Source organism: Echiichthys vipera, assembly GCF_963691815.1.
Source record: "Echiichthys vipera genome assembly, chromosome: 16".
Taxonomy (NCBI): Eukaryota; Metazoa; Chordata; class Actinopteri; order Perciformes; family Trachinidae; genus Echiichthys; species Echiichthys vipera.
The window spans coordinates 18,531,072-18,543,603 of record NC_139841.1 but is presented as its reverse complement, the minus strand read 5'-3'; the positions used below and the strand labels follow the sequence as shown (position 1 = coordinate 18,543,603).

Here is a 12,532-nt window from a genome sequence, read left to right as displayed (position 1 = left end):
CAGAATTTGCACTGTTTCTCAGAATACTTTGTCTCATGACAGATTTCGGTCTTTGCTTTTCTCAGTAGCAGCAGATCTTCCATGTTTTCATTTCTCCCAAAACAATCCATATAACATTTCCATCCTTTTCCCTCCATGCACACGTTAACTGTCCAGCAGCAGCAGTAGCAGCACGCCATCCCTCAGCTCTCCTGTCCAGTCCCCCTCCAGCTTTGTCACTGCACATCTTTGCACTCAGCAGGGAGTCTCCTGCCACAGTGGACCCTGCGCGGCCCCATGCCGTCCACTGCATTGATGCAGTGCAGCTGTTTCCAAATCCAGCCCTTGATTTTGATCCTCTTCCCTTTTTTAACGCGGCATCCCTGAGGACACTTCTGACCTGGTGGTCCTTTGTGGCTGTCTAATGATTTAGTTGTTCCAGGATCATTCTCAGACTGAGGTTGAGAGGCACGATTATTATTAATATAGGCCGTTCTTGGTCACCCTTTTCTCCTTCGGGGGTTCTTTTATGCTGCACCATTTGAAATATAAACGGGCAGTTAGTGATGGATACAGGACACAGTGTTTATCATTTATTTAATGTACAGAATATGGTTCAGATTATAAAAACACATCCTCAACTGTTACACAATATATAAAATAATGCAATACAAAATCACAAAACGCTGACTCCCAATGACCAAGCATATCAAACAGGAATAGTATACACTTTCAAAAAAGTTGTTGCAGGGAAATAATGCACATTGGATACAGTTGTTTTGTCACTGATATCAAATATTCAAACTCCTTGAAATGCACTTTTGTTTGTACTTTTTACAGCTAGTAACAAGTTTTCTGAAATGTTATGTTTAAACACGTTAATGAGGCATTATCTCATGCTTACTTTTGGGGAATTTAAGGGAGACAAACAGACAAAGCTAAGTAAAATAAATATTTTCTTTCCACTAGTCTGAAACAACACGCCAAGGAGGCCAAACAGCTCAAAACTGACAGAGCATGCGTAAAGGATGAAAGCACTAATTATGCAAAACACAGAGTTAGTTACTTCCCACCGCTGCAAGAGGAGGAAAATACAATGAATCTAATGCAGGTGGAGGTTTTTTTTGCATTGAATCGCGTGATAATGTTTTAATTATTGCAGAAAATGAATCCACTTTCACAATTCAATATGTTATACTAAACTATTTAAACCCCCTTATCCCTGCCGTGTAATATAAGGTACAGCTCTTCCACATCAAGCAGGTGTCCTGACTCCCCCCTCTGTCCTGTCCAACAAGAGGGAGAGTGTGTGTGTGTGCAGGGGCGGGGCTTGCCAACAGGCAAACCAGGCAATTGCCTGGGGCCCCGGCTTCCAGGGGGCCCCCACTTGGGCATCCTCCCCAGTGACCGGTGCCCCAAGTGCTAATAAATGTACGGCACGGCAACGACAAAAACGGGCATTTACTATGAAAAAGCGCCGTAGCAACCCCCCTTGGGGGCCCCCACGTCACTTCTGCCGTCGGCGCTGTCTGTGTCAATCACCGCGAACCGCAGGTTTGATTGTTTGTTTAGCACCAAGCTCCGCGCTTGCGAAAAGATGAAGAGGAGTTATCCCAGCGGGGCAGAAAAGAAAAAACAGAGGAAGGAAAGGGAGGAAAAACGAAAGTAAGACAGTGGTAAGTGCATTGTTATGTTTTTCTGACTGACTGTGTTGTGTTGTCACGGACTCCATAGCGGCTAATAAGCTAAAAACTAAGCTATGACGAATGCGTAACATGACACAGCTACATGAAGCTAGCTAGCAGAAGGAGATGTGCGCCACTCTCCAGTCTCAGCCAGCAGAAAACAACAGAAAGTTTAGTGAGGCAGACAGTCTAACAACAACAACAACAACAACAACAGCAACAACAACAACAACAGCCTAATACAGTGGAAACCGCTTATAGTGATCACGGATATAGTGATCAACCGCTTATATGGATCAAAAGGCTTGGGACAGAATCATTTCTATACAAATGCTGTTTAAATAATTCGTTTATAGTGATCAGAAAATCCGCTTATAGTGTTCATTTTTTTTCTCATTTTATGAATGAAAACGTGCTGGACGTCTGCTTCTGCCGAGTGAGCTAACCGCTAGCTAATGTAAGGAGTTGACACCGGCAGCAAGCGCGCGAATCATGGCTGGAAAAGGGAAGTCATTGCCACCTGATGAGAAACGTCTCCTCAAGGCTTATGACAGATTTTTTTTATCGTTTTGAAAAACCAGTGAACTTGGTGTTAGACAACACTGATCCATGGAAACATGTGAAGTGACTTCTTAACGCGGCGCAGCGGAGCCGCAACACAAAAAAGACGTAGCTTAACTCTTCTTGATGCCGTTGTTATCTTCTATGTTGTTGTTCTATGAATAAGTGTTTCAAAGTTTATTTTAAGACTTGTTTAAAAAAAATGCACCGGCTTCACGGCAGAGCCGACGCACAGAAGAAGTTACTGTATTTGTATTTATGTATTTATGAGTTATGTCTGCGCACTGCGCAGTAATATAACTTGCATGGTTCCTCTCAAAAGGAGCATTTGAAACGAATGTGTTTGAAACCATAATAAAATTCAGTAAATGCTGAAACGGTTCGTTTCGTGCAATTGTTATCATTGAAAAACGATACAAATGGCGTTAAGATAATATTCTGCATAAAAAATGTGAAATACTGTAATAAGAATTCGGTTATAGCGACCAACCGCTTATAGTGATCAAATTGGCTCTGGACCAACGTGATCACTATAAGCGGTTTCCACTGTAGTATGTAATACTAAAGTACACCTTCTATGATAAGCTTTGCATAATGATGAGATGAACTTAATAGTGCCAGAAAGGGAGAAATATGTGTTTGGCAGTACATATGATATGTGCACCCACCACAAGAGTACATCAAGTGCATAATACATGTTGAACTTAACAATATGTTTCCCTCTCATCTCTCCTCAGGATCATTACTGTCTTTTTTAAACCAACACATCCAGGGAAGGATGATGTTCCCCCTCCCATCCCTGATGACAACTGTAAGTTCATTATTCCACAATTGATAATGTTATGCCTTAATATTCTTCATGGCAGTAGTATTAAGCTGTAGTAGTAGAAAATGCTGTGCACATACATAATCATATGCCTGCCCTTAGAGATTCTCATATGCCCTGTTGTTGTTTTTTGAGTTAAGTTCCATCAACATCCACCTCCAGCAGCACAGTGGTTTCCCAACCTCCTGCGCAGGAACATCCAACCGATGATCAGAGATCAAGTCCAACTGCTGACACAGATGACTGTGAGTTAAATATTTTTTTTTTACTTCCATAGAGAACATATAACAATGACAATAATAATAACTGCAACAAGAATTGCTGTAATTAGCCCATGCTATTAAAGATTATTTATAACAAATATACCCTGTTGTTGTTTTTTTTTCTTTTTTGTCATCAGCTCCATCAAGACCCAAATGTGAACAGTCAATTTTATTTTTGTATTTATTTTATTGTTAACAACATTCAGATTTCTATTTTTTGTAATAAAAAAAGTTCATATTTTATATTGTGTTGGTGTCAGTTAATTTACAACAATTATTGATAGGCGTAGGGTTTTAAGAATTTCTGTTCCTCCCTGAAATTCACTTTGAGAACCCCTAATCTCTTCTAAAGTATTATTTTCAGTATACATATCAAATGTCCCAGAAATTGTGTGCAAAAAACTATTTTTTTCACTGTGGAGGGATGGGGTGGGGCCCCCACAAATTTCTTGCTTGGAGCCCCAAAGGACCCTTGCCCCGCCACTGTGTGTGTGTGTGTGTGTGTGTGTGTGGGGGGGGGGGGGGGGGGGTTCTTCCAGCACCTCTCTCACCTTTGCAACAGATGAGCCGATCTTCTGTCTCCTCCACATTGTGGCGGCTACCTTAATCTGTTTTTAACGACCCTGCGGAGGATCCCCGGAGACTGTGCACTCTTTCCTCCCAGCTGGTTGGACGAGAGCAGTGTGTGTGTGTGTGTGTGTGTGTGTGTGTGTGTGTGTGTGTGTGTGTGTGCGCGTCTGAGAGTCTGAGTCACTGATTCATAATGCGACAAGAAATGTTTTTTTCAACCACGTGTTTTGTTTGTTTGTTTGTTTGTTTGTTTTAATCTGTTACTTAGTATCTTTTTTTAGCAGAATAACTCGTTTTTCGGATAAAATCTTATTTCTAAGACGTAAATTACATGGGAGCAAAATCCAATAATCTTATTCTATTCTATAATTTGTCTCTTATACTTTCAGTTATTTCGCAGATATTATTTAAACATGACCGACTCTATATTCTCCACTTTTCCTTTCTCCTTATAACTCTGCTACTTAGCCACAAACAAATGCCCTTCTTTGATAGGTTTCCCACCAGCTCTTTGAAATACAACAATTACCGCACTCTTTGTGCAATAATTGTCAATCATCCACATTAAATTGATAAGCTTTAAATGGACAGAATAATAGCTTAAATTGTTTTACAATGGAACAGCTAAGCAGGATGATTTGCTATTGCTGACATGCCCGCGGCTTTACCAGCTCCACATAATGCCATAGGTTAATGCATAAATAAGCAAATCAAATCCATGCGTTACCCCAATTCAATTCATTTAATTCCTCTTTAATAAAGAAGCGGCCCCACCCCCCTGTCCCCCCGCCATTTACCTCGGATTTGTGCGCTGAATGCTATAAATGTAAATCAATCTAGATGAGAAAGAATCCCATTGAAAGAGCAGAGAAATTTCATCTGGGAAAAGGAGACAAACGTAGGAGGGGCCCGCTCATAAAAAGCAGCTGTTTCACAGTAATCTTTTTTCGTGCCCTGTCACTCACCTTGCCTTTTCACTATCTCCTCAGCTCCCCCCCAAAAAACCCTCCGCTATTGTATTTAGTTGCCATATCTTCTTTGCCATTGCATTGCCATAATCCATATTCGTCCAGAGAGAGAGAGAGAGAGAGGGAGAGAGAGAGAGAGAGAGAGAGAGAGAGAGAGAGAGAGAGAGAGAGAGAGAGAGAGAGAGAGAGAGAGAGAGAGAAAGCACAACTTGCCCATTTTTCCGGACAATCCCCTTGTAGTTGTTGGAGTGAAAAGAGGAGTGCATGGATGTCAAATTGCCCTCAAAACACCATGAAAGATTGATTTGCAGCACTTTTCAGGGCCCTGACATTACTTGGAGGGGAGCTGAATAGGAAACCTGTGAGCCGGGGATGGAATAAAGATGTCCTCTCTGCTGGAAAAGAAGGAAAACTGCCCATTTAGCCCCAGTCCATCAAGCCCGAAAAATAGGCAAGAGAGGAAAAAACACAGAAGACTGTGACTATAGAGAAGAAAAGGGCCGTATATACTCATCTAAACGATGTCACAATACCGAGGGGGCTCCGAACATCCATGAATATTAAACCGCTTATACCTCAACAAGGGCTTGAAAAAGTGAACCACGTCAAAGCAGCTTTGCATTTTTTGCATGCGAACAATGCTGTAAAAAAAAACAAAAAACGTCCAGCTTGTTTCCATTCTTGTTATTCCCGCGCTAACTCCTCACAAAAAAATAATAATATTACCACCACATGAATACCAAATGCATGAGAAAAAAATGGGCGAGCGACTCCCAGACTCAATGACCCACTTCTGTGCACGGAAAAACCCCAACTCACCACTTAACCTCACTGAACATGATCTTTATTTTATTCTTTTTTTACATCCTGAAACACTGTTGCGTTATTAGTCTTTATTGATTAGTTATTCATGGCGTTTCAACAGAGTGCGCTTGTTGAAAAGTCATATTCATGTGGTACAAAGTGCAGCCCTTTGATGAATTATTATTATTTTACTTTAAACTTTCATTTTTAAGATTTTCGATCTTAGATTTTTTTTTTTTAAATATATATATTTGTTGTTGTTTTTAAGCTTTTGCAACTTTTTACAGAAATGGAGCATTCATTTTAAGTCCAGCTTTAACTGCAGATAATTACTAAAATAAAGTTTGGGCCACTCTCTCTCTCTCTCTTTCTTCTCTTTCTCTGCGGTGTGTGTGTGTGTGTGTGTGTGTGTGTGTGTGTGTGTGTGTGTGTGTGTGTGTGTGTGTGTGTGTGTGTGTGTGTGTGTGTGTGTGTGTGTGTGTGTGTGTGTGTGCTGGTGTGTTGCTGGTGCAGCGGGCAGGTCCACACGGTGAGGGGTGTGTCATTAATAAGTAATTAGACAGGGGTCACACCAGCCACTTATATAAAGAGACCCTCACAGCCAGGCAGGGCAGCTTTACGCACACACTGTTTGGAGCAGAAGGGCGCACTGAGGAGCAGCTCCGGGTGTCCACCTCTACTTATTTTTTGAAAAACCGCTCCACTTGCAGCTTGCACCGCACTGATAACTTCAGGGTTTTCTTTTCTTTCTTTCTTTCTTTTTTTTTAATTTTTAAAACATGGGTTCCGTGTTGCCCGCAGACGCTTTGGCGCTGAAGTCTGGATTTAAGTGTCCGAGCCGCTCTCTGTCAGACGTGATCACCTCGGACATCCTGCACAGCTTCTTGTACGGCAGGTGGAGGAACGTGCTGGGCGAACACCTGGCGGAGGAGCGGCAGAGCGGCAGCCCCAAGACCGCCTTCACCGCCGAGGTGCTGGCTCAGTCCTTCGCTGGAGGTATGCTCACGTGCTGCTTTTATTATGGGACATGTTATTTCATTTTAATCCCGATTGTAATCTCATGCTGTTGTACATGCTTGGAAGTTTTTCATTGTACGGGATTGTAGCCTAATTTTAGTGATTTTTACGCGTCTTATTTAACTTAAATTCGCTTTTTTATGTAAAAAAACAAAACAACATGATTTGATTAAATAAATATTTCCCCCCTAAATTATGTGCTTGCATTCTATAAGATGCAATTTCCCACAAATCTATCACTTAAATATACAGGAACGTTTACATTTTTTTCCCCACTGACTGCTAAATTTGGGCATTTTGTGCCAATAATACCATCGTGTAACTTGGAGAAGATCCCACATCCTGCACAGGAAACACGAAAAACTTTCTGTCCGTCTCAAACATTTATTTCCCAAAGTTTCTCTCACTAACTTTTTGCTGTTTTTTCCTGCATCTCTCCTCATTTTGCTGCTTTTATTTCGACCCATTTAACGCGTTAACCCTTTCAGAGCTTCGAGACCTCGCGTTTAGAGGCTTGTTAGGCGTGTAACTGCCGCTGATTGAAAGACGCAGGGCATTAAATTCATTTGGTTAACTTTGTGCTTGACCTGGGAAAGTTTCCACTTAAACCTCGAGGAGAGAAAGGTTTCTTTTCTTTGAGATGTCCCGGGTTTTTATCCCGCATTCATCAATCTCCGGACAGTCTCTTTTCCTCTCTTGGCAGCTATGGGGCTCCGGAGCTTTTCTCTTTCTCTCTCCTTAAAAGATTTGCTGTTCCTCGCATAATGCACCGTGAAGGCTAAATCTAATGCTATTCATTGCATGTCAACCATCTAATCGCCTTTCCATTTTTTTGTTGCAGAAATTCCTGAGTCTTTTTAACAAGTCCTCGTTTCATTCAGCGCAAATTTATTGCTACAAAGTTCTTAAAAGGATAATGAATTTGGAATTAGCCGTTTCTTTTCCAGTAAACTTTAATGAATATCACATCTGAAGCATGACAAATTGCTGGACCCTGTGCAATAGAGGACCATTTAACCCCTCCTTTCGGCCCGGCTTTTTTTTTTTTCGCAGCCTCACAAAAAAAAAAAATCTTTGATTTTGACATTAAAGAAGCGCACGTTTTTTTTTCTTCTTCTTTTTTTCTCTTTCTGATGCGGATGAAAATGCTTTCCGAGGGGGTTTCTCTGCACAACAAAAACTTTCAATTCAACCAGATAATCGAATTAAACGGATGATAAGGTGTAGCTTAATATTTCGTGACTAAAATAAGATCCAGTCCATTTGCTGCTTTCAGGACTTCTCCGCAATCCTGTTTTCATGAGACTCTTTGGCACCCACTCACGCAGAGTCTCCTTTATCGGAATTACATCAGTTTCACTCGTGCACATTTTATACAAATGGATGCACGGTCTCTAATTTCTAACATCTACACGTTTATACTTTCCATTTTGCTTACATTTTGCTCTGTCTCTTTGTAGAGGTGCAGAAGCTGTCCAGCCTGGTGCTGCCCAGTGAAGTGATCATCGCTCAGAGCTCCATCCCCGGAGAAGGTCTGGGCATCTTCTCCAAGACCTGGATCAAAGCCGGAACCGAGATGGGCCCTTTCACGGGGAGAGTCCTGTCCCCAGAACACGTGGACCTGCTCAAGAACAACAACCTCATGTGGGAGGTGAGCTGAGACTTAAGTTTCTCATAGAGTCCATTCATTCAGCCACAAAGATATGCTGCAATTCAGAGTCAGAGTTTTTTAACTTCTTTGTAACACTGACGCGGTTCCCCCCCTCGCTCAGGTGTTCAATGAAGACGGCACGGTGCGCTACTTCATCGATGCCAGCCAGGAGGATCAACGCAGCTGGATGACTTACATAAAGTGCGCCCGGAATGAACAGGAGCAAAACCTGGAGGTGGTGCAGATCGGCAGCAGCATCTTCTACAAGGCGGTGGAGGTGAGCAGAATTCACCTTTCTTTGTTTGTGTGTGTGAGAATAATACTGTGGATCTGTAAACATCGGCTTCGGCTGGAGATTTATTGACCACCACAAACAATGTAAATGTCCTTTAGAACAGCGCCACCTGCTGCCCAGAGGGAGTTTGGATGTGGGGCTTTCTGTAATTCTAAGATGATTGTCAGGTTGCTTCAGTTACAGAGCAGTAAAGTGAAGCCACATATTGATTAGCTGACCTTTGCCCTGTTTCCCTCCTTCCTCAGACAATCCCACCGGACCAGGAGCTTCTTGTCTGGTATGGAAACACCCACAACACATTCCTGGGAATCCCAGGAGTTCCGGGAATAGATGAAGAACACCTGAAGAAAAGCAGGAATGGTGAGTCATTTTATGGATCAATAGCTGTGTTACAGCCTGTTTTATCTTCCATGGTTAATTATTAAAGCACCAGTTAACAAGTTTATTTTTATTTTATTGTTATTTGAACACAAATCAGACATCTGAGACAGACTTAAACTCATCTCCCTGCTCTTTGTTTTCCTCTCCCAGATGAGTCCCACCCTTGTGACGGCCCTTCCTCTTGCTCACCACCTGTCCTCACCACCACAGCCGGTCGGATGCGCTGCGTCATTTGCCACCGGGGCTTCAACTCCCGCAGCAACCTGCGCTCCCACATGCGCATCCACACTCTGGACAAGCCGTTCGTCTGTCGCTTCTGCAACCGCCGCTTCAGCCAGTCGTCCACGCTCCGGAACCACGTCCGCCTGCACACCGGCGAGCGGCCCTACAAGTGTCACGTCTGTCAGAGCGCATACTCGCAGCTCGCGGGCCTGAGGGCGCACCAGAAGAGCGCACGGCACAAACCGGCGGCGCACGCCACCGACGTGTCATCCAAAGTGTCTCCTCCTCCCCCACAGATGACGACCATGCCCCCCCATCAGCACCAGATGCCCCTGGTGCACCACATCCCCACCATGGTGCTATGATGACAGAAACGGGGAGGGACAGTCACGCAGAACAACGTTGCACTTTAGTTAGTGGAGAAGTAAAGGAGATCCCGACAAGACAGGCCTTCACTAAGGGAAGTTTTTTCACAAAGACATTTGAATATGTTGCCTTATTTGTATTGCTTGTTTCTTCGGTAATCACGTGATCAAAATTCCAGCAGAAGGGTGTTTTAATAATTGTCTGTATTTTGAAAGAAATATGCTTAAAAACAACGGAAGATTTTACAAATAAGTTGTTATTCTCTATGTAATCTTCACACCAAGTGTCATACATCCTCACAAATGGGAGATTTGTTTTCTACATTTTTACACTGTTTCTTTTGCATCACATCCTCACCAGCTCAGGTGAAAACAACAGTCACATTTGTACAGTAAGTAGAGACTAAAGGACGCGGCCACCAGTGTACATTGATTCACCTCATCCTTCCACTCGTTCACTGAAACTGTCACTTTAATCTTGCACAGACTGTATACGATACTGTTGTGTAACTGTAAAATTGTATTGTATGCTACTGTATATGTGAATGTAAATATATTTGTGCTTTCTTCTATTCTAAATAAATATGATATGATATTACATATGGTGGTATTTTATTGTAGGAAGTCACCCATCCAAACACCTGTTGCTGTATTATCTACACAGCCCTTTCCTGTTGTGTCATATGGTTGATGTTGACATATTTCCTGTTATAGTTTACCTACTTAACCAAAAAACAGATTTAAAGATTTTTTTGCTCAAAGATGATACCAAATTTGAAATAAAAATAGGATACAGTCCAAAACATTATTTTATAAAGAAATAAGAATTATTTACCAACACACATTTTGCCAAGGTCCTTCCAAATAATCAAATGGTTTGTTATTGTTGATCATGTTTAAGGCTCGACCAACATGGGATTTTAAGACCAAGACTGGAAATATTCACAGATTACCAATATGGAGGATATAGTACATTTTCTGAGCTGGAATTAAAATAAACATCTCTATGGTTTTTCCATTGATATGATGTGTTTGAATGTGCTTTCCTAAACAAATAACTTTATTAAAGAATATTTAATATTTGTCCCTGAATTGCCCCCCGGGGACAAATAAAGTTTATTGAATTGAATTGAATTTATATTATGATACATTATATATGCAATGTATTACATGGCTAACCAATTCTATACTCACTGAGAAGATAAATAATGAAAAATAGCTAAAAAGTACTGTATATGTTCAATATCAATCAATTTCTTAACATTTAATTAAAGATAAATTTAAAATATTTATATGACACCCTTTCTAAATCACCCCAGGCATTGTTTGCTGCATTATATGCTCTGTAAAAAAAGGTTTTCGCATATCAAACAACTTACACCGATAACAATAAATATGTCTGTGACAGGCCAATATCAGACGATAATATTGTCTGACAGATATAAGGGCCTATATAGGCCTTTAATTATATCAGTAAAGTGTCCATTTTTAGAGGTGGATTCCATAAAGAAAGCTATACTAAGGATGCATTTACTCTTTAAAATCCATTTCCTTAACTGCGTAGCCTAGTTTTTTGTCATAAAAAAAAGAGCTCTTGAGGACTTTGCTCATAGAAGATCCCTGAATGTAGAGTTAGTGTAGTTGTTTTTTTCGGTCATGGAGCTTCAGATTTGAGAGGTGAAAGTCTTGTTTTTAGTTCTGGAAACTGGATTACCAAACATCGGGTAGACCTGAACACTGGGGTAAAACACTGCACAGGTTACATTGGCTCCATGTTGCAGATGTGAATGTGCTTTTTTACATCACCACTAATACGTCAAAGTTTTAAAACGCATATATTTTGCTGCATTTACACCTCATGTCCACATTTCAGCGTTTTTGAGGAGACATTTGGAAACGCTGCTGACCCCGTTTTTGTTGTTTTGGAAACATGACATTAGGCTCCATACTGTTTGTGATTTCCTGCTGTGGGTGCTCCTTTTCCTTTTCCAAGGCTGCAGTATTTTTGCAAATACTCCGAAACTGTTTTACACTGCCCTTACTCAGAAACAGAATCAGAAATACTTTATTAATCTCAGGGAGTAAGGAAATTATTTAAACTAGTTACTTCTGTATTTTCAAACACAGTTACTTTAGACCAGGGGTGCCCAATCCTGCTCCTGGAGAGCTACTGCCCTGCATGTTTTAGGTTTCTCCATGCTCCAACACACCTGACTCTAATGATTATCAAACCTGTGACAAGCTTCAGCTGCTTGATAACGAGCACTTCATTAGAGTCAGGTGTGTTGGAGCAGGGAGAAACCTAAAACATGCAGGGCAGTAGCTCTCCAGAAGCTGGATTGGGCACCCCTGCTTTAGACAATCTGCTTCCTGTTTACACACATGTGCATGCCCAGTGTACGTGAATTGTCACGTAAAATGCGTGGACGGAAATATTGTGTGCACTCATTTTTATTTTAAAACGCAATTTTAAAATGAAAAAGTGTAAGGTAAGACATCGTTCCACCTTTGTGAATAAAGATGTGCTGTGGCATTCTATTATATCTTCATATAAACAGTAAAATGCACATAAAGGAGCTATAAAAAGTTGATAGATTCAAAACCAACAAAGTATTTCATGTAGGTTATATGTCCAAAACATTTAAAAAATGTGTTATACACTTTCACTATGTTGTGAATGGCTCTCCATCTTTAAAGTTTAGTCTACTCTTATTTAGTAATTGAAAGTTCTTCATAGGCCAGTGAGTAAAAACTTGATTTGAATCTCATTTAATATCTTCTTATTTTAACATGGTTTCATTTTAGTGATAAATGAACCCGTTTTCTGTCTGTCTTCCACATGATGGCACCAGATACTCACTAAAACAGTCTCATAAGAGAAAGGTCAGCCTCCTGGAGAAACAGTGTAAGGACACTTTAATGACACAAATAACTACATGAACTTA

At 41.1% G+C, this 12,532-nt stretch overlaps 1 protein-coding gene and 1 long non-coding RNA gene across 2 annotated transcripts; both read left to right on the top strand.

Annotated features, from left to right (window-relative positions):
• The first annotated feature begins 1,578 nt into the window (after positions 1-1,578).
• Positions 1,579-3,557, top strand: LOC310958361. The gene is made up of 4 exons (XR_014593540.1): positions 1,579-1,655; positions 2,963-3,036; positions 3,192-3,296; positions 3,452-3,557. It is a non-coding gene; the product is annotated as an uncharacterized lncRNA (long non-coding RNA).
• Positions 3,558-6,435: 2,878 nt separating this feature from the next.
• On the top strand, positions 6,436-9,587 carry prdm12a (PR domain containing 12a; the record flags this gene model as incomplete). The annotated part of the gene is made up of 5 exons (XM_083930212.1): positions 6,436-6,652; positions 8,134-8,324; positions 8,446-8,601; positions 8,865-8,979; positions 9,151-9,587. The coding sequence occupies 5 exons, from the start codon at positions 6,436-6,438 to the stop codon at positions 9,585-9,587; spliced, it is 1,116 nt and encodes a 371-aa protein (XP_083786338.1).
• Between the last annotated feature and the right edge of the window lie 2,945 nt (positions 9,588-12,532).